We start from the raw sequence: 27,864 nt of genomic DNA, 5'->3' as shown, positions 1-27,864 counted from the left end.
CAGAGAGGTGGTCACCTAGTGCTCGGGACCCACCTTCCCACACCCCACCGGCCCAATTACAAGTGGTGATTTTCTGTTTATTGCTCAAAAACAAGAATTCAGAAGCAAAGGTAGAGAGACTGTGGGGCGGGGAGATGGCAGGAAGGGAGCAGGGCCTTGTCCCGGCTCTCCCCTTCAGCCTTCTTCTGACCCTCCTAGCCGGAGTCAGGCCCAGGGACAGGGCATAGGGGAGTTGGGGGGCCTTCATGGCCAAAGGAACAGTTGAGCTATCGGGGGCAGTCACTGAGGGGTGCCCTGGGCAAGAGGGGCCGCAAGATTTGCAGGGGGGCAGAGTTCCCCTCCCAGGATCCAAAAGCCAGTAGGGTCGGGGGCAGGCCCCTCATTTGGCAACTGAGAAGAGGCGGCTTTGGGCGGCAGGATGCTGGTTTATTTACTGTAGGATCTCCAGGGCCATCAAAGCCCCCTCGTGGGACGGGGAGACTATTTACACAGCCAGGGAGGAGGGCAGCCAGGAGGCAGAGACCGGTCCCATACTTCTCCCTGCCCCGAATGAGGAGGGGAGGGGCGTCCTGGGTCCTGCAGCTGTAGTCTTGGGGTTCAGATGGAAACTTCATATTCCCGAGTATCCTGAAGACAGAGAGATTAGGTCAGTTGTTGGAGTCTGATGGGGGTAGAAGAGGCAGCCAAATGGGAGGAGGGGGAACAACCCTGAGTTTTTTTAATTTTTTTTATTTTTATTTTTAGAGTTGGGGTTTCACCATGTTGGTCAGGCTGGTATAGAACTCCTAACCTCGTGATCGACCCGCCTCGGCCTCCCAAAGTGCTGGGATTACAGGTGTGAGCCACCGCGCCTGGCCCAACCCTGAGTTTTAAAGTAACATTGACCACTGGGGGCTGTGGGGGCCACAGGGGCTGAATCTGGCCAGTGAATGTGTTTGGTTCACCCTACAGCGTCGTAAAATGACACAAGGATCTGGATTTCTGGCTTGTCTTGAACAACTGGAAGATCTGCCAATTAAGCCTCAGTTTCCACTATGGGGTAGAGCCGTATCCTTGAGATGGGGCACAAGCCCTCCACTTAGCCATGGTCCTACCACTCCCTGTTGTCCACATGTGGCTTGCTGTGTTCACTGATGCCCCTGTGGGCACCTGAGTTTTGAAATTCCCAAGACAGAGATTCCAGAGAACTTGCGAGGTTTTGGAGTCCTGGGAGAGCCTAGTGGTGGCTCTCCAGGGGCAGGGGAGGTGCTCACCCCGGCTTCATACAGCGGGTTGCTGAAGTCCGACTCCACGGTGATGGGGCTGTAGGAGTGGGAACCCGAGAAGCCGAAAAGGGACTTTCCCTGAAGCCTGAGAAAGGGAGAGGACAGAGGAGCTTATCAACAGGTGAGCCCCTGAGCTCCCCTGACCCGGGCTCCGGTGCCAGGCCAGCAAGACGTCTGCCCTGGCCGGCAGCACCCAAGCAGGCTACTTACTTGGTGTAGTAGATGTAAACGCCACTGCCGAGGACAATGACCAAGCCTAGGGGCAGCAGGATGGCCAGGGCCAGGTTCCCCCCCTCCAGCTGCCGAGACGGGTCCGTGGTCTGGGTCACTGTGGGAGGAGGAGAGGCCAGTGAGCTGCAGGTGGGCCCCGTCCTGGGCTCTCCCAGCCTCCTGCCCTGAGCCTCAAACCCTGGGCCTCACCCCTCCAAGGCCTGGCCTCCTGCCCCGGTCTCTGCTTTGCCCTCCCGTCCTGGCCAGCCTGGATCTCCACCTGTGCCCTCACTGACCTTCCAGTTTTCGGTTGTCCAGGAGCTCCTCATAGGCAACTGCAGGGAGAGGAGGGGGAGGGGATGGGGTCTGAGCCAGGGAGGGGAGGAGGCTGGAAGGGCCCGGAGCCCGGTGGGGCTGGGCTGGACAGCCTGGTTCTCTCTGCCCTCTTCTCAACCTCAACGTTCTCTTTCCCTTGGTGGGGCAGAGAGAGGAGTGACCAGCACAGGGCCTTTGTCCTCTTTCTCCAGACCCCTAAAAAGTCAGGGTTCCTGGACAGTCTGAATTTCTCAGAGATAGGGAAACTGAGGCCTATCCAGAGAGAGCAAGGAACTTCCAAGCCAAGGCCCCCTCTACGACACCCCTGAGCGAATCCCATGACCTCACACGACCCAGGGCTTCTGGACACACCCGTGAGGACACGAGGCCACAGGAGGAGAACTGGGAGCTCTGTGGGGTTGCCCATTGCTCTCGAATGTGCTACCTGACTCTCCCAGCCCTGTTACTCCCCGGACACTGGTGTGCCCCTCCTGCCCTGTCTGGCCAGGCACCTTTGCAGAGTGGGGGCTGGCTGGTCCACTGGGAGGGGTGGCCGGGCACACAGGTGATGGTGACCTCGCCGATAAGCTCAAAGCCCTCATAGCAGAAGAAGCGCAGAGACTCGCCCGCCTGGTAGTGGTGCTTGTACAGCGTCTGGTAGCCATTCTCGGGAACCCCTGGGTTCAGGCACGGCTCGTACTTCACTGCAAGGAGCATGCCAGTCACGTGCCAGCTGTACTACTGGGCACGGGGCAAACGGGCCCTCCCAGGGCTACCCAGCTACCCTCCCAGGGTGTGCCCTAGACTCACAGGCGCATTTGGGGACTCGGTCGCTCCACTTGGGTGTGCCCGTGTCCCGGCTGTAGCAGGTGAGCATGGCTGCCCCCTCGAGGCTGTACCCTGGCAGGCAGCGGTACTGTACATGGGAACCAACAGGGAAGCCTGCGTCCGAGGCGGTGCGGTGCCCGTTGGTGATCTCGCCAGGGTCGGCGCAAGTCATGACTGGTGGCAGAAGAAAAAGGGCAGGGGGAGCGAGGGCTTAAAAGACCAGTCTGGGCCACATAAGGAGACCCCCATCTCTACAAAAAATTTAAAAATTAGTCAGGAGTGGTGGTGCACTCCTGAGGTCCCAGCTACTCAGGAGGTGGAGGCGGGAGGATCGCTTAAGCCCAGCAGGTGGAGGTTGCAGTGAATGGTGACTGCCCTACCTCACTCCAGCCTGGGTGACAGAGTGAGACCCTGTCTAAGAAAAATAAAATAAAGTCTCCCAGAATCCTAGGGCTGGGAGAGGCCTGAGCCTTGGGCCATTTCCCCTGAACACTTCTGCACACACATGCTCTTCCAGGCACTTCCTCGGAAGGAAGAGAGCATGAATTAGAAAAACTTAAAATGCAGTGCAGTGCATTTATTTTCAGACCATAATGACAGACTTATTTAATTAAATATTTATTTATTTATTTAGAGATGGAGTCTCGCTCTGTCGCCTAGACTGGAATGCAGTGGCACGATCTCGGCTTACTGCAACCTCTGCCTCCTAGGTTCGAGCAATTCTTCTGCCTCAGCCTCCTGTGTAGCTGGGATTACAAGCATGCGTCACCACGCCCGGCTTACTTTGTACTTTTAGTAGAGACGGGGCTTCCCCATGTTGGCCAGGCTGGTCTCGAACTTCTGACCTCAAGTGATCTGCCTGCCTCAGCCTCCCAAAGTGTTGGGATTACAGGCGTGAGCCACTGGGCCCGGTCGACAGAGTTAATTGTTTAAAAATATTCTATGTATGTTATATTTCAGGCTTCTTTTAGAAAACAGGTTGCTTGGGGCAACCCCAAGCCCCTATCCTGGGGTGAAATTCAAAATATTTAACCACTGTACCAGAGCATGCCAGCCAAATCCCAGCAGTATGAGCCTGGCATGGCATATCATTTACACAACAGCAGCTGCCCTCTTTAGAAGGGGCCCAGATCTCCTATCTCCCACATTCTCATCATGCCCAGCCCAGTACACACATACATTACCTGCCTGCAGGCATTTGAGTTTACCACCCTGTTGTGAAGGAATCATAATCATAGCCATTTCTTGTATATAAATCTGAGCCAGGCATCCCGCTAAATGTTTTAAAAACAAATATAGTTCTTTTTTTTTTCTCTTTTTTTCTGAGACAGAGTCTTCCTCTGTTGCCCAGGCTGGAGTGCAGGGGCACGATCTCGGCTCACTGCAACCTCTGCCTCCTGGGTTCAAGCAATTCTCCTCAGCCTCCCAAGTAGCTGGGATTACAGCTGTTCGCTACCATGCCTGGCTAATTTTTGTAGTTTTAGTAGAGACAAAGTTTCGCCATGTTGGCCAGGCTGGACTCGAACTCTTGACCTCAGGTGATCCACCCACCTCAGCCTCCCAAAGTGCTGGGATTACAGGTGTAAACCCCCATGCCTGACCCCAAATATAATTCTTTGTTTTGGAGACAAGAACTTGCTGTCACTCAAGCTGGAGTGCGGTGTCAAGATCATGGCTCACTGCAGCCTCAAACTCCTGGTCTTAAGCGATTCTCCCACCTCAGCCTCCTAAGTGAGTGGCTCGGACTACAGGCACACACCACCATGCCGGGGTATATTTTTTATTTTTTGTAGAGAAGGATCTCATTATGCTGCCCAGGCTGATCTCAAACTCCTAGGCTCAAGTGATCCTCCCACCTCGGCCTTCTAAAGCACTGTGATTTCAGATGTGAGCCACCATGCCTGGCACAAACATAATATTTAATCCTGTTTATCCTGAGAGGCCAATGTCACTGTCATCTCCCTTGGAACCCAGGGCTCAGGGCAGTCAAAGAACTGAGGCCCATGGTCACTCAGCCAAGGAATGGCAGAGCTGGAATTTGCAGGGGTCACAGCCATGGAGCACTGGACAGGGACTCAGAGATGTGGGTCTTGGCACATCTTCAGGCTCAATCTGCTGCCTTGGACAGGTTCCCTCCTGAGCCCAAGGCAGCAGGGCCAGATGAACTCTTAGCCCCATCCAGGCCTGATAGCAGCCTGTGAATCCTTCCATGGGTGGGGAGTGTCTAGCCCAAATCTGGCTTCTTGAAGCTTCTCCCCTTGGTCCCACCATTGCTTCCAGATGCCACATAGAACTATAGCCCCATGTCCTTGCAGCTGGCTTCCCAAAATTTGGAGAAAGTGACCAGCTGTCATTCCTTTCTGCTCTTTTTTTAATTTTTTTTTTGAGGTACAGTCTCACTCCGGTCATGCAGGCTGGAGTGCGGTGGCTCAATCTCAGCTAACGGCAACCTCCACTTCCCGGGTTCAAGTGATTCTCCTTCCTCGGCCTCCCAAATAGCTGGGATTACAGGCATGTGCCACCATGACCAGCTAATCTTTGTGTTTTTTGTTTTTTTTTTTTTTTTTCTTTTTAATAGAGACAGGGTTTCTCCATGTTGGTCAGCCTGGTCTCAAATTTCCAACCTTGGGTGATCTGCCGCCTCAACCTCCTATTACAGGCATGAGCCACCGCCCCTGACCTAATTTTTGTATTTTTAGTAAAGACAGCATTTTGCCATTGCCCCTGGCCTAATTTTTGTATTTTTAGTAAAGACAGGGTTTTGCCATGTTGGCCAGGCTGGTCTCGAACTCCTGACCTCAGGTGATCTACCTGCCTCGGCCTCCTAGAGTTCTAGGATTACAGGAGTGAGTGCTAGGAAAACATGAAGTCAAACTCCTGACTTCAGGTGATCCACCACGCCCGGTCCCTTTCTGCTCTTCTAATATATGCACACTCCCAGCTCCTTTAAATGTTACCTCCTCTGTGAAATCTCCTGCCCCAGCCCTGAGAGAATGAGCCCACGGCTCTCCCAACGGCCTTTTTCCATGCCCAGGCAGCATGCGTCCTGTGAACCTTCCATCTGCGCTTCACAACCTGAGTCCTACTGCACCGATGGGGAAACCATGGCTCAGAAATGCTAACTGCCTCACCCGAAATCACCCACTGATCACCAATCTGCCTATTCCTCTCAGACTGCGAGCTCCATCAGGGCATGGAGGGGCTCGAACCCCCTTCTCCTAACCCCAACCCAGCACGGAGCTTCAGTGACGGCATTCAAATAAACCAAGGGTTCTGACAAGCCTTGGTCCTAGCAAAGTGGCTTCCCAGAATTTCAAGCGAGAGGACTGTGGAATTGGGGCGGGGCGTGGGGCAGGAAGGGTGGAGCCAAGCGTGGAGGGGACGGAGCCCAGTGGGAACCCCGGCAGAACCCTTTTCAGGGGCGAAACTCAGACGCCGCAGAGGCGGGGTCAGGAGGGGACGGGGAGTGGGGCATGAGAAGAGGAAACACAGACCGAGCCCAGGTCGGTGCAAGAAAGAGGAGGGATGCAGCCCGGAAAAGATGAGAGGGTGACCCAGAGAGGACACAGAAGGGACGGTTTCGGGGCACCGAGCGGAGAAGTTAGAGCTAAAGGACACGGGGGCGGGGCCTGAAGAAAATCCAGGCAGGACCCTGAGCGAAGGGATCGAACCCAGACGGCACGAGGACAGGGACAGGACAGGGTGGGGGCGGGCCCACAGAGCAGGGGCGGGGCCGAGGGGCCCGGGACCGGGCCGGCTCACTCTTTTGGCAGGCGGGCGGCGCGGAGCTCCAGGACAGGTCCCACTGGCAGGTGAGAATGTCGGAGCCCAGCAGCTCGTAGCCAGGCTCGCACTGGTAGGTGAGCACAGTGCCCCGGATCAGGTCCCCGTGGGACGCCGTCCTCCAGCCCCACTCCGGAGGTGGCAGCTCAGGGCACGTGTCGTTCCTCGGTACCTCTGCAGGGGAGGAAGGGCTAGTTTGGAGGCTGCCGTTTAACTCCGGACACCCTTTCAGCCTCGGAGGCTTTGCTCCGTGCCTCCTGCCGAGATCTGTCTCTCTAGAGATAGGGTGTTTCCTCTGTCGCTCTGGAGTGCAGTGACACAAGCATAGCTCACTGCAGTCTAAACTTCCTGGCCTCAAGCCATCCTCCCGCCTCGGCCTCCCAAGGCCCTGGGATTACAGGCGAGAGCCACCTCGAACGGCCACCTCCCGGGATCTCTGCCCGACCCCTGCCCATCCCGGACTCTATCCCTCAGTACCTTTGAAGTGCAATACGAAGCCCTGGCCCAGGCCTGGATTTGGGGGCCCGGGAGGTGCCTGAAACTGCAGTGTGAGGTCGGGCCCAGAGGAGAGGAGGCGGCGGCGCGGTTGAGGTCCCCGCAGCTGGGCCAAGACTCTGGCGCTGGGACCGTCCCCGTCGAACAGAGTCAGCATGTCCCCTTCCCGCACATTCAAGCTGCAGGGGGTGGGACCAGACAATGGGGCGGGACTGCGACTGGCCCCTCCCATCCAGCGCTGCCCAATCCCCAACTCTGCTCATCAGTAGCCCCTCCTACTCTCCAGCCCCGCCCATATCTTCCTAGCCAGGTCTGGGGCCGCCTCCGTTTTGACCAATCATGGTTTCTCCTATGCTAGTGCCTCAGGGTTCCCCCCATTCTATGGCTCCTCCCATATCCTACTATCCAATCCCTAACCTTGCTCATTATTAACTCCGCCCACTGTCCAGTGCTCCTCCATCACCATGGGAACCACAGACTAACCCAACTCCAGCTCTGGCCATCATAGTCCACATTTGCTACCACCCTGCACAACTCTAGGCCCTGCCGGAGTACAGGCTTTGAAGCCTCGCTCACCTCAGCTTCAGTGCCGTCTCAGTACCCTCTCTTACCAATTCAGCCACTGGATTCTCCCCAGACCTCCCCAACTTGCTGGTGATAATGCAGTTTGGGTCTGTGTCCCTGGAAATCGCTCCAGGGGCAGCCTCAGAAACCTCCAAAGAGTGAGAAGCACCAGGCCAGAGCTGCTTGTTCACAATAGCCCCTAAGGAAGGCTGCATTGTCCTATTTGTCTGAGGTTGCCCAGCTAATGCGTGATTTGAGCCCAGCTCCCCCACTTCTATCTGAACCCTTTGTGCACCAGCCTATCCACCGAATTCTGGGTAGATACAGAAGAGCCAGGCAGGCTCAGAATGCAGGCTAGTGCGTTGGGATACCACGCTTTGCTGATCCCACACCCGTCGCACCCTCTGCAGGACCCAAACATACATCTCAACTTGGAGCAAGATGCGCTTCTCTTCCTGGACGTGCAGGCCCCACACGCAGTCCTGGCCTGGGCTATAGCTCTGGGGCCAGTCGGGAGAGAGGACCACGCCAGCTGGCTCCGACAGCTCCCCTCCACACATGGCTAGGGAAAAAGGGGTGTGAGGCTTGGGACCCAGGTGAGCATGCCATCTCCATTTCACCATGGTCGTCACCACTCCTGATGCGTACTCCACATCACCTCGCTTGTTTTGTTTCCTACTGTCTATGACCCATCTTTTCTTTTCTTTCTTTTTTTTTTTTTTATAGATGGAGTCTCACTCTGTCATCAGGCTGAAGCCGCAGTGGCACGATCCCAGCTTACAGCAACCTCCGCCTTCCCAGGTTCAAGCGATTCTCATGCCTCAGCCTCTTGAGTAGCTGGGATTACAGGCACGTGACACTACGCCTGGCCAATTTTTGTATTTTTAGTAGAGACGGGGTTTCACTGTTGGCCAGGCTGGTCTCAAACTCCTGACCTCAGGTGATCCGCACACCTCAGCCTACCAGAGTGCTGGGATTACAGGGGTGAGCCACTGTGCCTGGCCTGATCCACCTGTTTCTTTCTTTCTTTCTTTCTTTCTTTCTTTTTTGAGACAGAGTTTTGCTTTTGTTGCCCAGCTAGAGTGCAATGGCACGATCTTGGCTCATCCAACCTCTGCCTCCCGGGTTCAGGTGATTCTCCTGTCTCAGCCTCCCAAGTAGCTGGGATTACAGGCATGCACCACCATGCCCAACTAATTTTGTATTTTTAGTAGATACGGGGTTTTTCCATGTTGGTCAGGCTGGTCTGGAACTCCCGACCTCAGGTGATCCGCCCACCTCAGCTTCCCAAAGTGCTGGGATTACAGGCGTGAGCCACCGCGCCTGGCCATGATCCACCTGTTTCTTGCCACATCTAGGTCCTGTTGTTCTCAATATCCAGTCCGACTCCTAACAAAGCAGGAGCTACCCACTCTCCCTACCCACTCTCCAGCCTTCCCAATCTGTGACTTAACCCAATAGCAGTTCTCGCTCCTGAAGACATGTGGGTTGTGACCCCTGCATTCAGTAACAAGCCCACCGGTTATTCTGCTAAGAAAACAGTCTCTGAAGGGACAGGGATTTACCCAAGGCTTGGGTCAATTAAGTCTGGATATGTAGCCCTCCTTCCTGAACGGCCTTGCTGGGATCCCCAGTTCAGGGGGCGTCATGGACTAAAGGATCTGCCTGCGACGAGGGCTCACCTTTGCAGGCTGGCTCTGTGTCGTTCCAGTGAGGTTCGGTGGGATCCACACATTCGATGGCATTGGGGGGCCCAGGGGGCTCTAGGGCATATCCTGGGAGGCACGAGAAGGTTGCCAGTGCCCCTGGACGAAACTCAGGATCTGTGGTAGTGACGTTTCCATGTGCCAGGAAGGGGGCGAAGCAGCGATCCTCCTCAAAGGCTGGGAAGGAGTCAGTCATAACAATTAAACATTAGGACAGGCCTCAAGGGATCTCAAACTGGGGATGTGGGCTGAATTGGGGTGTTGTTTGACCACTTACTGGGCTTTTTTTTTTTTTTTTTTTGAGACATAGTCTTGCTCTGTCACCCAAGATGGAGTGCAGTGGCATGATCTCAACTCACTGCAACCTCCGCCTGCTGGGTTCAAGCAATTCTCCTGCCTCAGCCTCCCAAGTAGCTGGGATTACAGGCATGGGCCACCATGCTTGGGTAATTTTTTGTATTTTTAGTAGAGACAGCATTTCTCCATGTTGGTCAGGCTGGTCTCGAGCTCCTTAGGTGATCTGCCTGCCTCAGCTTCCCAAAGTGCTGGGATTACAGCCGTGATACATTGCACCTGGCCAATTTTTGTATTTTTAGTAGAGACGGGGATTTCACCATGTTGGCTAAGTGAGTCTCGAACTCCTGGCTTCAAGTAATCTGCCTTCCTCAACTTCCCAAAGTGCTGGGATTACAGACATGAGTCACTGTGCCCGACCTGGGTTTTTTTATTTTTTATTTTTTTAGAGACAAGGTCTCACACTGTTGCTGAGGCTGGAGTTCTCCCAGGCTCATGCGATCCTCCCGCCTCAGCCTTTCCAGTAGCTAAGACTACAATCATGCACACCCCACCAAGCAGCTCATTTCTGATTTTTTTTTTTTTTTTTTTTTTTTGGTAGAGATGGGGTTTTACCATGTTTCTCAGGCTGGTCTCAAACTCCTGACCTCAGGTCATCCTTATGCCTCAGCCTCCCAAAGTGCTGGGATTACAGGAGTGAGCCACTGCCCTGGCCTCGATGGGCTTTTAAAAACTGAATGCCATTGGATTGAGCACTCTCTCTCCAGACTGTCAAAAAAATTCTAACACTCCTCTTTCGAATATTTGCTTTGCCTCCGTGGCCTCTGGAGGGATCCCCCTGAGCTAGCCAAATCCCAGCCACAACTCTATAGAGAGGAGGTCCACAGACCAAAAAGCCACTTGTTCAAGGTCACCCAGAAGACAATGGCAGAAGCAGGTTTGCCCAGATGGCTTGATTCCCAGTCACAGACACTTGGCTCTGAAAACAGCAGAGATGGGCGGGTAAGGGGAGGGGTGCCTTTGGAGAACTGGCTGGTGTAGGTGTATTCTCACCTCAGAAATAACAGTTGGATTCTGATCATTCCTTGCTGTTGCTAGAACCCAAAATTGCAGCTAATGCAAAAGTTACTCAGTTTTTACTTCAGTCTAAGTCAGCAAAAGTGAACATTTGTAGAGCATTTGAGTTTCTGCCCACTTGATTATATCTTAGCTGCAAAACTCCCTGTGAGGTAAGATTTAGGTGCCTATGATACCAATGAGGAATCCTGTATTTTTTTATTTTTTGAGACCAAGTCTCGCTCTGTCACCCAGGCTCGAGTGCAGTGGCATGATCTCACTTCACTGCAACCTTGACCTCCCAGGTTCAAGCGATTCTCGTGCCTCAGCCTCCTGAGTAGCTGGGATTACAGGCACGTGCCACCATGACTCGCTAATTTTTGTGTTTTTAGTAGAAATGGGATTTTGCCATGTTTCCCAGTCTGGTTTCAAACTCCTGGGTTCAAGTGATCCGCCTGCCTCAGCCTCCCAAACTGCAGGGATTACAGGCATAAGCCACTGCATCCAGACTATTTTATTTATTTTTTAAAATAAGGTCAGGCGTGGTTGCTTATGCCCGTAATCTCAGCACTTTGGGAGGCCAAGGTAGGTGGATCACCTGAGGTCAGGAATTCGAGACCATCTCTACTAAAAATGCAAAATTAGCCAGGCGTGATGGTGCAAGCCTGTAATCCCAGCTACTCAGGAGGCTGAGGCAGGAGAATCGCTTGAACTTAGGAGGTGAAGTTTGCAGTGAGCTGAGATCGTGCTATTATACTCCCGCCTGGATGACAAGAGCAAGATTCCATCTCAAAAATACTTTTAAAAAATGAGGCAGGGGGCCGGGCGCGGTGGCTCAAGCCTGTAATCCCAGCACTTTGGGAGGCCGAAGCGGGTGGATCACAAGGTCAAGAGATCGAGACCATTCTGGTCAACATGGTGAAACCCCATCTCTACTAAAAATACAAAAAAATTAGCTGGGCATGGTGGTGCGTGCCTGTAATCCCAGCTACTCAGGAGGCTGAGGCAGGAGAATTGCCTGAACCCAGGAGGCGGAGGTTGCAGTGAGCCGAGATCGTGCCATTGCACTCCAGCCTGGGTAACAAGAGCGAAACTCCGCCTCAAAAAAAAAAAAAAAAAAAAAAAAAAAAAAAAATGAGGCAGGGCCTTGCTCTGTTGCCTAAGCTGGATTGCAATGGTGCGATCACAGCTCACAACAGCCTTGACCTCCCAGGCTCAAGTGATCCTCCTCCCTCAGCCTCCAGAGCAGCTGGGACCACAAGCGTGCACCACATCTGTCTAATTTTTTTTTTCGTAGAGACAAAGGTCTTGATATGTTACCCAGGCTGGTCTGAAACTCCGAAGTTCAAGTGATCCTCCCATCTTAGCCTCCCAAAGTGCTGGGATTATAGGCATGAGCCACTGTGCCTGGCCACAGTGAAGAACCTTAAGCTCATAGAACAGCAGTGGCCTACAACTATGGAACCAGGTCTCAAAACTTGCCATTTTCACTGAAAGACGTGCGCTGTTTGCACTTTAACACTCCCAGAATCTATTCCACAATTGGTTTTTGCAGATCCACTGTTCTATTTCACTGTTACTTAACATGCAAGGTATCATGTCCAAATCCTACCCATCCATCAGGGCCCAGTGCCATTTCCATTTCTCCCGTGATTCATATCAAACACTAGACCCTCTCATCTCTGAGCATTTCACCTTTTTGGTCTCTCTCTAGCAACTATTTATACAACTCCTCTGTTTCAGCCACAATGAAATTCCATTTCCCAAACATACCAGGCATTTCTCTACTTCCTCACCTTTGCTCACACCCTCCCTTTTGCCTGAGATACTCTTCCGCAAAGTTACCCTCTTTCCTTTTCTTCTTTTATTTTCTTTTTTTGAGACAGGGTCATGCTCTGTTGCCCACGCTAGAGTGCAGTAGTGCAATCATAGCTCACTGCAACCTGTTGGGTTCAAGTGATCCTCCCACCTCAACCTTCTGTGAATAGAGGTGTGTGCCACCATACCTGGCTAAATTTTTAATTTATAGACACAGGATCTTACTATGTTGCTCAGACTGGTTCTGAAACTCCTGGCCTCAAAAAATCATCCCACCTTGGCCTCCCAAAATATTGGAATTAGAGACATGAGTCACACAACTGGCCTCAATCTTCCTCTTTTAAAATATCCTCTGTTGGCCAGGCAGGGTGACTCATACCCATAATTCTAGCACTTTGGGAGGCTGAGGCAGGAGGATCACTTCAGCCGGCAGTTGGAGACCAGCCTGAGCAACATAGTGAGATGCTGTCTCTACAAAAATAAAAATAAAAATTAGCTACGCATGGTGGTGCATGCTTGTGGTCCCAGCTACTGGGCAGGCTGAGGCAGGAAGATCACTTGAGCCCAGGAGGTTGAGGTTGCAGCGAGCCATGATCGGGCTACTGCACTACAGCCTGAGCGACAAAGCAAGACCTGTTTCAATAATAATAATAATATTAAAATACCCTCTGTCCTTTAAGGCCAAGCTCAAATGCCTCTTCCTCCATAATCACTGACTTCCTTGTTTCTACCTATCCTCATTCATGTCCCCTTCTTCCGGTAACAGCACCCCGACTTCAATTTTGGGACACATGCCTTCCCCACTCGCGGTCCACGAGGTTGAGTTGGAGCCTGCCAGGGAAGGCCACGTGAGGCAGATCAGCCAATCCCAATACTGCCTTCTCCTAGCTCGGTGATTGGCTCAGGCTAAAAGGCCAACCAGGACCTTAGCCAGGTCAGTAAGCACATATCCTGGCGTTTCTGTTGAGCTCTCGGGAAATACCTGAGTGTTCTCTCAGATGAAGTTATTAAGTTGGTGGTATGGGCTGGGCGAGGTGGCTCATTCTTGTAATCCTGGCACTTTGGGAGGCCCAGGGGGCGGATCACTTGAGCCCAGGAGTTCAAGACCAGACTGGGCAACATGGTGAAACCCTGTCTCTACTAAAAACCCAAAAATTAGCTGGGCATGGTGGCGCGTGCCTGCAGTCCCAGCTACTCAGGTGGCCAAGGCATGAGAATCACTTGAACCTGGAGGAAGGGGCTGCAGTGAGCCAAGATCGCACCACTACACTCCAGCCCGGGCAGCAGAGGAGGACTCTATCTCAAAAAAAAAATTAAAATAAATAACAAATAAGTTGGTGGTATGTAAGTTAGCAACCATGTCCATCACACAGGGAAAGCCTGCCTGAGAATGAAGCCAACACAGAGGAAAGAACCGAGATACTGAGGTAACTAGCCTTTGGTTGTGTTCCTGGATGCAGGCATACATGAAGCTTAAACAGAGAAGGCTGCCTCGGGGAAGGAGAAGGGGTCCCTAGAAGAGATCCATGCAGTTTGGGGGCAGGGAAGCGAGTCAGGTTTCAGGAATACAAGCACGGAGGTGAACAGGCATGGAGTTTGTGCTTCCAACTACGCCTGGTGTCAGGAAGAGGGGAAGGTTTGAGGGCTGGAGTCCGGTGGGGGCCTGGGTCACTTACCTTCAAATCGGAGGCTTAACAGCAGAGGATTGGCAGGTGTCTCTGATAGCAGCTCCACATAGAGGGACTGGGCATCACTGATGAGACCCCGCTCGGGGACATCGTCCATGTCTGAATCATAGATCACGGGGGATAGGGGGCTGCCCCCTGAGCGCACCATCAGCCTGGGATGGAAAGAAGAGTGACCAGGAGCTCAGCCTGCCTCACAAGCTGCCTCACCCCTTCCCTGCTCTCCTAACTTATTTTTATAGCTGTTATCATCACACATTAAGTATATGCCACGCACTCTCCCAAGCCCTTACACGTTCTGTCTCATTTAATTTTCACAAGAACTCTTGAGTCAGATACTATTATTATCCCTTATTTTATAGATGAGGACACTGGGACACAGGAAGATCAAATAACATCCCCAAGGTCACAGAGCAAGTAGTGGCAGTGCTGGGATACCAGGTTGCTAGGTAAAAGATGATAATGATGATGAAGATAGCAGATGCTCAGCCAGGTGCAGTGGCTCGCTCATACCTGTAATCCCAGCACTTTGGGAGGCCAAGATGGGTGGATCACCTGAGGTAAAGAGTTCAAGACCAGCCTGGCCAACATGGTAAAAACCCTGTCTCTACTAAAAATACAAAAATTAGCCAGGGATGGTGGTTCGTGCCTATAGTCCCAGCTACTCAGGAGGCTGAGGCACAAGAATCGCTTGAATCTGGGAGGTGGAAGTTGCAGTGAACTGAATTCATGCCACTGCACTCCAGCCTGGGTGACAGAGCGAGACTCCATCTCCAAAAAAACAAAAGTAGCTAGCAGATACATTTATAGTGCTTATTGTCCTAGGCACCATTCTAAGGAATTTTTTTTTTTTTTTTTTTTTTTTTTTTTTTAGTGGAGTCTCACACTGTCACCAGGCTGCAGTGCAATGGTGGGATCTTGGCTCACTGCAACCTCTGCCGCCTGGGTACAAACCATTCTCCTTCCTCAGCCTCCTGAGTAGCTGGGATTACAGGCACCTGCCACTGTGCCCTGCTAATTTTTGTACTTTTTAGGAGAGACAGGGTTTCACCATGCTGGCCAGGCTGGTCTTGAACTCCTGATCTCGTGATCCACAGGCCTCGGTCTCCCAAAGTGCTGGGATTATAGGCATGAGCCACCACATCCGGCCTTACTTTACATAACTTCATGCATTTATCCTCACAGAAACCTGAAGAAGGAGGTACTGTTATCTCCATTTTACAGACGAGAAAACTGAGGCACAGAGAAGTTAAATGATTTGTCTAAGGTTGCACAGCTACGCTTCCCAAGAAAGGCTTAGGACTAAACTGTGATGCATATCTCAACCACACCCCTGCTGTGTCAGAGTCCCCACTTAGCCTTCCTACTTCCCCGAGGTGGGGACTTCTGACCCAAGCCCCAGACCCTCACCGGTCATTGTCCTCATCCAGCGAGACCCTCTCAAAGTGCAGGTGCAGCCGGCGCCCCTCAGCTGCTTCAATGACCCAACGGCAGGTAAGGTTGGGCCCTGCAGCTCCCCCAGGCTCTGGGGACACGATTCGGCCCAGTGTGGCATTGTGGATGGTGCCACCACAGGATGCTGTGGGCAGAAGGAGGGGCAGGTTAAGGCCAGCCTGAGGTGACTTGTCCGTCTCCTCGATGCCTCTGCCCATTTTCATAGCTGTTGTGTCCCACCCTTGGCTGGGACCTGGCCCAGGGCTGGCCTCTGTCCCATGAAGTCACCCCAGAGGACAGGACCTTCTCCAGGCCATGAGCCAGGAGAGAAACCAGCCCTGAAACAGGAGAACCCCAGGATTGACACCTCCTACGATGGAGACACCACTAAAATGAGGACTCCCCAGCTGTGGATACCCTAGGATGGGGAGTTACAGGGATCCCTAAAATTGAAAGCCTCAGCTGGGAAATCTTCAAGCTGGGACTTTCAGAATGAAGATGCCATGGGATGGGAATCCCAGGATGAGGCTCTCCAGGATAGAAGCCCTCTGAACGTGAACCCTAAGAATGGCTTCCTCTAGGATGAGGTCGCTCCCCCAGAGGGGACCTCCAGGATGGTGGCTCCCAAAATAAAATCTCCAGTGGGAACCCTGAGATGGAGACCACACAAAGATGGAGACACCCCAAGGAGAGAGACCCTCCGTGTAAAGAGTTCTGGCTGGAGACCCCAGGACGGGGACTCCACAGGGTAGATGGACCCCTTTCAGGATGGGTTTTCCCCAAAGATGGACACTCCAGAGATTGGATCCTCCCAATGGGGTTCCCAGGACAGATGCCCCCACCTACTGTGGCAGGAGACTCACCCATGCAGCTGGGGGTTTCACCATTCCAGGATGGGCGGGTGCCATTGAGGCAGATGAGGGTCTCCTCTCCCTGCAGCTGGTAGCCCGAATCACAGTGAAAGGTGGCAGTGCCCCCAGGGTGCAGGTCCGTCACACTCACATCCCCATGGGCCGGCCGGGGAGGGAAGCCACAGCTCAGGAGGTAGGCTGCACCAGACAGAGCAGAGGGGAGCAGGACTCACTTTCCCATGCCACCCTCTCGTACCAATCCCCCAGCACTTCCCCACTCCTTCCAGGCCAACCCGCCAGGGGCACACGCTGGCTCCATACCGGCCCACATACTGAGGAACAAGAGCTCCTCACACCGGCACCTTGCCTCACAAAGAGGAGATTCCAACATCCCGTATCTCCCCTACTCTTTGTAATTTACCCTTTTTGGCCCCCATTTTATAGATGAGGTATCTGAGGTTCAAACAAGTTATTCTGGACCCCGCTACTTATTTACTGTGTGACCTCAGGCAAATAAATGCACTATGAACTACTCGCAACTTCAGCAGCTCTAACAATAACAGATGGTATTTGCAGAGCTTTTGAGGTACACAGAGAAAGATGATATGACCTGGCTGAGTGCAGTGCCTGTAATCCCAGCACTTTGGGAGGCTGAGGTGGGTGGATCATGAAGTCATGAGTTTGAGACCCGCCTGGCCAACATGGTGAAACCCCATTTCTCTAAAAACACAAAAATTAGCTGGGCATGGTGGCAGGCACCTGTAATCCCAGGTACTCAGGAGCTGAGGCAAGAGAATCGCTTGAACCCAGGAGGCAGAGTTTGCAGTGAGCTGAGATTGTACCATTGCACTCCAGCCTCAGCGACAAGAGCAAAACTCTGTCTCAAAAAAAAAAAAAAAAAAAAAAAAATATGTTTGCCTGTTTTGCAGATGTGGACACTGAGGCTCCAAGTTATTAAACATCTCTTTGCATTTTTCCCCCCTCCACACACACAGCCTTTCTTCCACTGAGGTACCCTTGGTATACCCTCAGCTTCCATGCAGAAGAACCATCTGAATTTTTTTTTTTTTTGAGACAGGGTCTCACTCTGTTGCCCAGGCTGAAGTGCAGTGGCATGATCATAGCTCACTGGAACCTTGAACTCCTGGCCTCATGCAATCCTCCTGACCCAGCCTCCCAAGTAGCTGGAATTACAGGTTTGTACCACCATGGCCCACTAATTTTTTTTTTTTTTTTAATTTGAGATGGAGTGTCACTCTGTCACCAGGCTGGAGTGCAGTGGTGCGATTCTGGCTCACTGCAACCTCCACCTCCCGGGTTCAAGCTATTCTTCCTCAGCCTCTGGAATAGCTGGGACTACAGGCACGTGCTACCACGCCCAGATACTTTTTGTATTTTTAGTAGACGGGGTTTCACCATATTGGTCAGGCTGGTCTTGAACTCCTGACCTCATGATCCGCCCACTTCTGCCTCCCAAAGTACTGGGATTACAGGCATGAGCCACTGTGCCCAGACAGCCCCACTAATTTTTAATTTTTTTGTAGAGACGATGTCTCAGTATGTTGCCTAGGCTGGTCTTGAAGTCCTGGCCTCAAGCAAACATGAAACTTCTTGAGGAAATTTGACTATTTTGTCTTCATTTGTTTATTTATTTATTTTTTTTATTGAGGAGGCATCTCTATCTGTCATCCAGGCTAGAGTGCAATGACACACGATCTTGGCTCACTGCAACCTCTGCCTCCTGAGTTCAAGCAATTCTCTGCCTCAGCCTCCTGAGTAGCTGGGACTACAGGCATGCACCACCACTCCCAGCTAATTTTTGTATTTTTAGTAAAGACAGGGTTTATCATGTTGGGCAGGCTGATTGAACTTCTGACCTCATGTGATCTACCTGCCTCTGCCTCCCAAAGTGCTGGGATTACAGGGGTGAGCCACTGAGCCTGGCAGCTATTTTGTCTTTAAAGATCTTAATACTCAGTGGCCTCTAAATGAATCCCCCAGTGAAAGTAAAGTGCAAGGGAAAGCTTTGCTTTTCTTGAGGAACTTATTTACCGTCTCCTTTCTTTCTGTGAGAACTATAGGATTTCCCTTTTTGCACTTGTTGCCAGGAAGCTTGGAACCAGATGAATGTTTGCCCCTAGCAAAAATGGTCAAGCTTTTTTTCAACTCTGATAAACATTAGAGTTGGTGCCATTTTTTCTTACTTATTCTATATAATTGCATTGCTTGCCTATTTTTTGAAAGCCTCCTGAAATTCTTGTAGAAACAGATGGGAAATGCTGGGTGCGGTGGCTCACACCTGTAATCCCAGCACTTTGGGAGGCCGAAGTAGGCGGATCACCTGAGGTCAAGAATTCAAAAACCACCCTGGCCAACATGGTGAAACCCCATCTCTAGAAACAAACAAACAAACAAACAAAACAAAACAAAAAAAAACATGGGAAACAAGCAAAGAAATAAATAAAAAGTCACTTGTTAGTAAATGATTTTTTTTTTTTTTTTTTTTTTTTTTTTGAGAAAGAGTCTCCCTCTGTCTCCAGGCTGGAGCGGTGTGACAACAGCTCACAGCAGCCTCAACCTCATGGGCTCAAGCGATGCTCCCACCTCAGCCTCCTGAGTAGCTAGGACTATAGGCATGTGCCACTACGCCTGAATACTCAAAAAAAAAAAAAAAAAAAAAAATTAGGCCAGGTGCAGTGACTCACACCTGTAATCCTACCACTTTGGGAGGCTGAGGCAGGTGATCACCTGAGGTCAGGAGTTCGAGACTAGCCTGGTCAACATGGCAAAACCCCATCTCTACTAAAAATACAAAAATTAGCTGGGTGTGGTGGCGGGCCCCTGTAGTCCCAGCTACTCGGGAGGCTGAGGCAGGAGAATCATTTGAACCCAGGAGGCAGAAGTTGTAATGAGTCAAGATCATGCCACTTCCCTCCAGCCTGGGTGAAAGAGTGAAACTCCGTCTTAAAAAATAATAATAAAATAATGATTTCACCATGTTGCCCAGTCTGGTCTCGAACTCCTGGACTCAAGCAATCCTCCTGCCTTGGCCTCCCAAAATGCCGGGATTACAGGTGTGAGCCACTGTGCCTAACTAAGCTGTGTCTTGTAGGAGGGGCAGGCTCTGGTTAGCAGAGGGCTCTGGAGACACCGGCTTGGCTGGGCCTTCACTTTTTCTGTCTCTCTGGCCCTCAGTGATTCTGTAAGAGACCTGGTTTCTCCCTATGTCAAAATTCAACAAATATTTCCTTGGTTGGGTCCTGAGGACAAAGAGGTGAAAAAGACCCAGGCCTTGTCCTCAGGAGTCCATCGTCTACTGAGATAGACATAAGAACAACCTTCTCGGCCGGGCGCGGTGGCTCACGCCTGTAATCCCAGCACTTTGGGAGGCCGAGGCGGGTGGATCACGAGGTCAAGAGATCGAGACCATCCTGGTCAACATGGTGAAACCCCGTCTCTACTAAAAATACAAAAAATCAGCTGGGCATGGTGGCGCGTGCCTGTAATCCCAGCTACTCAGGAGGCTGAGGCAGGAGAATTGCCTGAACCCAGGAGGCGGAGGTTGCGGTGAGCCGAGATCGCGCCATTGCACTCCAGCCTGGGTAACAAGAACGAAACTCCATCTCAAAAAAAATAAAGAACAACCTTCTAGAACACAGTGGTTTCAATACATGGTAGCCTCTGTAATGGCTGCCCGTGGTCAACAGAATCAAGTCTGAATGCTTTAGTTTGACATTCAAGTCCCTTCCACAGTTAAATGCAGCCCAGCACATTCTACTTCTTTTCTTTTTTATAACTTTTTTTTTTTTTTTAAAGACGGGGTTTCACCATGTTGGTCTGGCTGATCTTGAACTCCCAGCCTCAGGTGATCCACCCACCTCGGCCTCCCAAAGTGCTCGGATTACAGGCATGAGCCACTGTGCCTGGCATAACCACGATCTTTTACCACTGGCCCAAGCCTTATTTATTTTGTGTCATAAAAGGCTAGTCTATGAGGTCAGGAGTTTGAGACCAGCCTGGCCAATATGATGAAACTCCGTCTCTACTAAAAATACAAAAAATCAGACGGGTGTGGTGGGACACACCTGTAATCCCAGCTACTCAGGAGGCTGAGACAGGAGAATCACCTGAACCCAGAAGGCAGAGGTTGCAGGGAGCCGAGATTATGTCATTGCACTCCTGCCTGGGCAACAGAACAAGATTCTGTCTTTAAAAAAAAAAAAAAAAAAAAATGGCTAGCTTGGCTGATCAATGGGTGCAGCAGAGAGGCAGCATGGAATGGTGCAAAGACCACTGGATTTGTTTTCAGGTAGGCCCGGGTTCCAGTTCCAGTTCCAGAACTTACTAACTACATGACTTTGAGCAGGTGACTTCATCTCTAGGGGCTTCTCACCTATTAACAGCAATAATAATTCCTATCAGCGAGGATTGGCCTGAAAATTAAATAAAAGAAACACGCAAAGCACCTGGCACATAGAAGCTGCTGAGAAAATGTTAATCACCCACCCCTCAGCCTCAATTAATGAATGACTGGGAGCCAGGGACTCAGGGATCTGGTGTCTGGCTGCAATAAACGTGCAGGTGGCTGAGCAATCTACATAACCTTTGAGTCGTTTTCTTCCTTTGAGAGAAGGAACCGACAATGGCCACTCTCGGGGTTGCTGTGAGAAGCAAATGAAACAACCGCTGGTGAAAGGGCTTTGGAATGGGAAAGTTTGCTGCACTTGGGGTGAGGGGTGAGGGAACCTTTGGCTTTTCAGAGAAGCTAATGAGGCCACTCTGGACCAGAGGCCCCAGCTAGTGCAGATTGGAAAGGGCTGAAACAGGGCCTTGGTCCCAAAGGTGCCCGGCGCAGCTGCAAAGCAGGAAAGACCGAGCAATGAAGGCCAATTTATGCAATAGCCCTGCTTCCCCAAATGCTCCACTTAGCCTAAGGAGTCCTATTTTCAATGCCCTGGGGAAGTGGCTGCTTAAAGGAGCCAGTGGGGAGCCCTATCTTCAGATATGGCAATAGCTGAAGTCCAGCACTCGCCCTGGCCCTCCAGGCAAGCTCTTGCTCCGAAATAAACAGGTCCCTACTGCCAAATACACGCCCCAGCTCACTGCCCTCTCCCACCTGTCACGAATAGGCACCTTTGCTACGCACACACACACATGAGCCCCTGGGGCAGGTCCTGAGCAGAGGCCTCAGGAGAGGCTGGAGAGGACGTGAGAACAGGATTCAGGGTGTATCCTGGATAAGGCAAACAAGGCATCTGCAGTCAGCAGAGCTTGCAAGGAGGGCAGAGTGCATGACAGCAGCCAAGGCCATGCAGTGATGTCAAGGGGACACTGACTGGACACATTGTTCTCGCTCTGTCTCCATGAAGCATAGGAAGATAGCAGTCTCATGCACACATGTATGCTAGAACATACCCAAGTTGCAAATCTGAGGTTCTCACTTTCCTGCTTAAAACATTTCAAATTAGGCCTGGCGCAATGGCTCACACCTGTAATCCCAGCACTTTGGGAGGGTGATGCAGGTGGATCACTTGAGGTCATGAGTTCGAGACCAGCTGGCCCATATGGTGAAACCCTCTCTACTAAAAATATAAAAATTAGCCAGGTGTGGTGGCAGGTGCCTGTAATTCCAGCTACTTGAGAGGTTGAGGCAAGATAATCACTTTAACCCGGGAGGCAGAGGTTGCAGTGAGCCAAGATCATCACCACTGCACTTTAGCCTGGGTGACAGAGTAAGACTGTCTCAAAAAAAAACAAAAACAAAAACAAATGTCTCCCTGTCACAACTGCAGGTTGAAGTAATTTGAACTCCTTACTGAAGCAGATAAGGCTCTTTATGGTTTGAAGCTGACCTGCCTCCCATCCTGGTCTCTGGCCTGTTTCTCTTTCATCTCTTTCTGTGCTTTGATGGTAATAGCAGTGACTGACAGTTTTGAAGTCTCTCTGTGTACCACATACTGTTTTGTTTTGTTTTTGAGATGGAGTTTCGCCTAAGCTAGAGTGCAATGACACAATCTCAGCTCACTGCAACCTCCACCTCCTGGGTTCAAACGATTCTCCTGCCTCAGCCTCCCAAGTAACTGGCATTACAGGTGCCTGCCACTATGCCCGGCTAATTTTCGTATATTTAGTAGAGATGGGGTTTTGCCATGTTGGCCAGGCTGGTCTTGAACTCCTGACCTCAGGTGATCCATCCGCCTCAGCCTCCCAAAGTGCTGAGATTACAGGCATGAGCCACCACACCAGGCCCCACACTGTTTCAAACACTTGACATGTATTAATTCATTTGATCTTCCCCAAAATGCCAAGTATTGTGATCCCTATTTTTCAGATGAGATCATGAGGCACAGAAAGGTTAAGTAACTTGTCCCAGATCACACAGCTAGGACAGTTCTATCTTTCATGCTGAATTCCTTCACCTCATCTGTGGGTCACAACTTCTCTTGCTGGGTCTTGGAGTGTGCTTTTTCATCCACCTAGCCATCTGCCTCCCTCCTTCTCTCCCTCCCTCACACCCTTTCCCTGGCGAATTTATCCTTTGGGTCTCAGCTTAGTCATCATCTCCTCCAAGAAGATGTCCCCATATTCCTTGGGAGAAATTTAGGTCCCTTAGCTGTATGCTGCCCCCGCTGGTGTGTCCTCCATCATATTCCTTATCTCCTTGAATTATAACCATCCTGCTGACTCTTCTGTCTTCCTACCGAGATTCTGAGCTCGTTGAAGCCAGATTTATACCTGGTTTTGTTCATTCCTCCTCCAAGGCTAACACAGGGGCTGGTATGAAGCCAGCAGTTGATAAACATTTGTTGGGTTCAATGGATGAATTGCCCCTTGGATGTGTGCACAGATCTGTGAGTGTGTGAGATAAATGTGCCTGGGTCTCCTCTGAGGGCCCTGCCCCCCAGGGTTGCAGAAAGGAGGAAAAGCTCCCCTCAGCACCCTGTGCCTCTTTGGTCCGTGAAAATGTCCCCTGTGTGCAGTATGGTCCCTGCCCTTCCAGCAGCACCCTCAAACTCCTCACCCTGATAGTGGATCCTGAAGCCACCGCCCCTTGGGACCCGTGGGCTCTGGAAATGCAGAAGCAGCCGGTTGGTTGGGCTCCGAAGAACTTGCCCTTCTCCAAGCATGGACGAGTTGGCCAGGAGTCGGGGGGCCAGGCCTGGGGATCCCCCACCAGCTAGCACCAGGAGCTCCTCCTCCTGCGACAGGTTCAGTGTCTGCACCTATGAAAGCCAGACACAGACCCGCCAGGGCAAGTCAGCCAGGGGTTTGATCTTCGATGCCCCTCTCCTGTGCCTTTGCCCTGTGTGTAGCAGCCAGATGGCACCGTGCTGCTGCCCAAGTTGTAGAAAGCTAGAAGAGTTTCTGAGGTCACCTGAATCATCAAACAGGTTCTTTGGCTCCCGGGCCAAACCTGTGCATACCCACAGGCCCAGAGGAAAAGGCTTGGAAGCCGCACGGTCACATGCTTTGGTCCAGTTACCTGGATCTCAATGCCGTAGCCAGGATAGACATGGATGCTGTAAGTGCAGTCGAGGAGTCCCAGGGTGCGGCTGGCAGGGCTCCCCAGATCTGGAGACTCCACATACCCTTCGCCCTCGGAGATGTTGTTATTACACAGAACTGAGGAGACACAAATGGCCTGGATGGAAGGCAGCTCTTGCCCTCCCAGCCAAGCACCTCTGAAGGCCTTCATCTGCCTTCCCCTCAGCATCTCTCACCATTTTTTGTTGTATTTTGAGGCAGGGTCTTGTTCTGTCACCCAGACTAGAGTGCAGTGGGGCAATCATGGCTCATTGCAGTCTCAAACTCCTGGGCTCAACTAATCCTCCTGCCTCAGCCTCCAGAGTAGCTGGTACCACAAGTGCGCATCACCACGCTGAGCCAATTTTTAAAATTTTTTGTAGAGATGGGGTCTTGCCATGTTTCCCAGGCTGGACTCACACCTGCCTCAAGCGATCCTCCTGCCTCGGCGTCCCAAAGCACTGGGATTACAGGTGTGTGCTGCTGCACTCCCTCACCATCTTTAAGCAATGCTCCCTCTCCCACCTGAGCCAGAACTCCCTTCCCCAACTGTAATATAGCTGAAACACATGGAATGCTGCCTGCTACGTAGTAAGGGTACAGAAATGCTTCCTTTGTTATTATTAATCAGAAGTCCTCCCATCTGTACCCAGGACTCCTTCCACAGTTCCCAGCAGCCTCTCTCCCATCCTTCCCTAGCATGTACCTCAGTGGTGCTCCCACCCCCATCCCCTTGCTGTTGCCTCACCTGGGCTGGTCACTGTAGTGGTAACAGTTGTCGTGGTGATGATGGTGGTCGTGGTCTCCTCCTCTCCTCCCACAGGCCCAAGGGGAGGTCCTGGGGAGGCAGGGCTGGGTGGGGGCGGGGCTGTGGTTCCTGGGGGTGGGGTCAGCAGCTCTGGTGCGGTGGGGCCGGCCCCCCTGACTCCCTTAGGGGTGACTGCTGTTGTCAGAGGCCCTGTCCCTGGCTCAGTGGCCCGTGGCAGGGAGGGCACCGCGAGAGTCTGGCCAGCCGGAGGGGTGGCTAGTGTGGGGTCCAGTTCAGATCCTGGGACAGTAGAGGGAACGTCAGGGCACAGGAGGAGCACATGGAGGACCCTGGGTGGGGAGCAGGGCTAAGGGAAACTAGGGGTTCCCCTGCTGTACCCCCAAAGCCTCCCCTACAAGGTACAGCACCCCACTTTTCCCTTCCCCACCCCAACCCCTCACATCCTCCGAAGGCTTCCACAGCCTGAGTTCCCCCAATTCTATTTCTATCCCTTCTCTCCACCCAGCCCCTTCCACCCTGATGCTTCTCTCCGAGAGCCTCTCTCTGCCTCCTGGTCAGATCGTTCAGATCGGGCTCTCTTTGGTTATCTCCTCTCTCCTCTGTCTCGCTCTCTCTGGAACTATTTCCTTGTTTCCCTGTTTAGTATTCTGATTGCAGTCTGATTTCATGATTCAAGATCCACTAGTTTTTGTGTTTCATTCTCTCTCCCTCTGTCTTCCGCATTTCTCTGACTCTGGTTCTCATTTTCCATCTCTCTTTCTATGTGTCTGTTTTTCTGTCTAACAATCTCAGAATCATTCTGTCTCTATTTCTCTGGTTCTGTCTGTGCCCAGGTTTGACTTTCTCTGACGGTCTCATTCTGTGTCCCCTGAATCTCATCCGCCTTCCTGCAGGCTCTTGCCTCCTCTGCAGTCTCTCTCTGCCTGTTCTTCTCCAGCCTGGCTCCCCATCTCCCTGAGCCCATGTCCCTCCCTCCACCTCTAGGCCACTCCTGCCACTCTGGGGCCCTCACCCGGCAGGTAGCCCATCTCTGGTCCCCTCCTCAGCAGGGCCCCATGGAGCAGTTCAGCCAGGGCCTCGGAGGCCACCGTGGGGGTCTCACTTCCAGGCTCTGGCAATATCTCCTCCTCCTTCAGGGGCAGACCTAGGAGGAGAAGTTGTGTGAGCTTCTCCACTCCCCCACATCCCTTCCTTCTCCAGAGAGATCTTTTCTAGAACTCTCCCTCCCTCCTCCATCAACTGGGCCTGCAGGGGCTCAGAGGGTCCCAGGCTCAGCTGAGAGCCAAGATCGGAGGAGGGGCTCCCAGCTGCCCTCACACTCACACTCCCACACCTCTTCTCTCCCCTCCCCTCTCCCGGGGCTGGGTGGGCCTTTAGTGAACACCTTAGCGCTTATGAACCCTGGACAGCGCCAGCAAGGCAGAAGGGGTGCTGGTACTGCCTTTCCTTTCACCTCAGTGGTGATCTCCCCTAAGTCCTGGGGCTCTGCAGAGGGTCTGGCCGCACCTCCCAGCCCTTGCTTCCGCAGTGCCCGGCTTTCTCTCTGGGCTTCTGTCTCTGCAGCGTGGCTATCTTTTCTCTCTCCCACCCCACCCCCTCACTCTGTCTCTCTCTGGTCCTCTGCAGTCTCTGCCTCCTTCCCTGGAGTCTCGCTGTGGTTCAGAGTGGAGGACTGAATATCTGGTCTCTGAGCCCTGCCTCTGCTCATCCGTCTTTGTCCGTACATCCAAGAACATTTGTGTGTGGAGTCTGGCATCTCTCTCAGCACCTCCATCTCCCACCCAGGTCCCTCCGTGCTTCTGCCGCCTCCGCAGACATCCCCCCAACTTTCCCAGCCCTCCTTCAAGGATCTAGCCCCTGAGACACTGCTAAAAGCTTATCTCATTAATTTCTCTGGCTTCTCACTATTGAGGGTTAAGGGGCTTCGGGTTCAAGCCAGAAATCTCTGGCTTGCCCCTTTCCCAGCAGCTGTGCCTCTCCCCTCCCCCATGAGCTCAGAAGACCCAGGATGTTAAGAGAAAGGAGGGTGGAGGACCCCGCTGGGTGCCTTCCTGGGGCCCACCCCCACACTCTCATATCCTTACCCTGGATCCAGGGACAGCTCAGCAGAATTAGGAACAGCAGCTGGGGAGGCGGCGGGTGCTGGACCCTGGGAGTCCCCATGACGACTCACCCCGATCTCTCTCCTCTGTGCCTCTCTAAGTAATCTGGCTGCCACCTTTCCTCCGTCTCCTTTTATCTTTCCCTTTAAATCTTCCCCCCCACCCCTCGGTAGGAGTCAGCAAAGAAAGACAATTTCTCTGCCCCTTGGGATGGAGGGGCCGAATTGGGCAGGGGTCGCCTGGAGCCCACCCTCCTTTGCTCAGTCTCCTCTGTCCTCGGCTCCAGGCTCTGTGGTAGAGGGGGCGCGGCTCCGGCTGCAGGGGGTGGGGCCGAGAGGGCCGAAGGGGCCGGGTGGCCTGGGTTACCCTCCTGCTCAGGCGCCTGGGTCCACCGGGCTGCCTGGACCCCAGGCAGGGGGACTGAGGAGGAGGAAGTCAGCTTCTGGGGGCCTAGGGTGGGGTCGAAGATTGGGGGGGGTCCCCACTGGGCTCTAGCGGGGCTTGTCGGGGAAGGGAAAGGGTGGGTTGGGGAACTGGGAGAGCCGAAGCTCGGGCACTGGAGCTGAGGGAGGGAGAAGCTGAGAAAGGTATCGAGCCCACGTCAGATCCTGGGGACGGGCGAAGGGAGGGGCCTGGGATTTATTTGACGGGGAGGGAGGAGGAGGAAGTGCAGATGGAGGAGGGAGGGATCATACGAGCCAGGGCTGTAATCCTCACTCCCGCGGCCCCTAGGGGAGGCAAAGGAAACTCTCAGGTCCCAGCAGTAATTAGCCCCCTCCCCCTGCCATTCCAGCACATCTGGAATCTGAATCTCTTCTTCCCAGGGCTCCGAGGGGCTGCAAAGCTTGGTTCGCGCCTGCTCGGCTCCCCATTATGCCCCCTGTTCACATCCAGACTCCCCACGGGGCTTCCCTTCGCCTTTTATAGCAGCTCGGGTGGAATGGGCTCTTCCTCCCCCAGGAGAATGGCCAGCTTCCACGATTGTGAGAAGTCTCGTGGGTGACTGTCCGGGGTTTGGGAAGGAGAGACAGACCCCTCCTCTTCGATACAGTGACCCAGGCCAGCTAACAGGCGGCCTCGGCTCTGATTTTCCCTCCCGAGCGTTCTTTTCAGCACCAGCGGCGCGCGGACAGCTCCCCTCGCCCAGCCGGGGCGGGTCAGGCCC

At 52.6% G+C, this 27,864-nt stretch overlaps 1 protein-coding gene across 5 annotated transcripts; it reads right to left on the bottom strand.

Annotated features, from left to right (window-relative positions):
- Window positions 1-56: 56 nt before the first annotated feature.
- SEZ6L2 (seizure related 6 homolog like 2) lies at window positions 57-27,312 on the bottom strand. Of its 5 annotated transcripts, XM_003930099.3 has the most exons (18): window positions 26,682-27,310; window positions 25,610-25,741; window positions 24,577-24,876; window positions 23,788-23,927; window positions 23,326-23,527; window positions 16,317-16,502; window positions 15,430-15,598; window positions 14,011-14,174; window positions 9,143-9,343; window positions 7,884-8,022; window positions 6,879-7,075; window positions 6,381-6,575; window positions 2,601-2,792; window positions 2,303-2,494; window positions 1,772-1,810; window positions 1,476-1,593; window positions 1,254-1,350; window positions 57-627 (listed from the first exon to the last, which is right to left on the bottom strand). In XM_003930099.3, exons 1-18 carry the CDS (start codon window positions 26,758-26,760, stop codon window positions 598-600), a joined length of 2,772 nt encoding a protein of 923 aa, XP_003930148.1. In that variant the 5' UTR covers window positions 26,761-27,310; the 3' UTR covers window positions 57-597. The 5 variants fall into 5 exon arrangements, with proteins under 5 accessions (XP_003930148.1, XP_003930151.1, XP_074238113.1 ...); XM_003930102.2 differs by lacking the exon at window positions 1,772-1,810 and having other exon boundaries at window positions 26,682-27,309; XM_074382012.1 differs by lacking the exons at window positions 23,326-23,527; window positions 23,788-23,927.
- Between the last annotated feature and the right edge of the window lie 552 nt (window positions 27,313-27,864).

Source organism: Saimiri boliviensis, chromosome 12 (genome assembly GCF_048565385.1).
Source record: "Saimiri boliviensis isolate mSaiBol1 chromosome 12, mSaiBol1.pri, whole genome shotgun sequence".
Taxonomy (NCBI): Eukaryota; Metazoa; Chordata; class Mammalia; order Primates; family Cebidae; genus Saimiri; species Saimiri boliviensis.
This window is presented reverse-complemented; position numbering and strand designations above follow the sequence as displayed.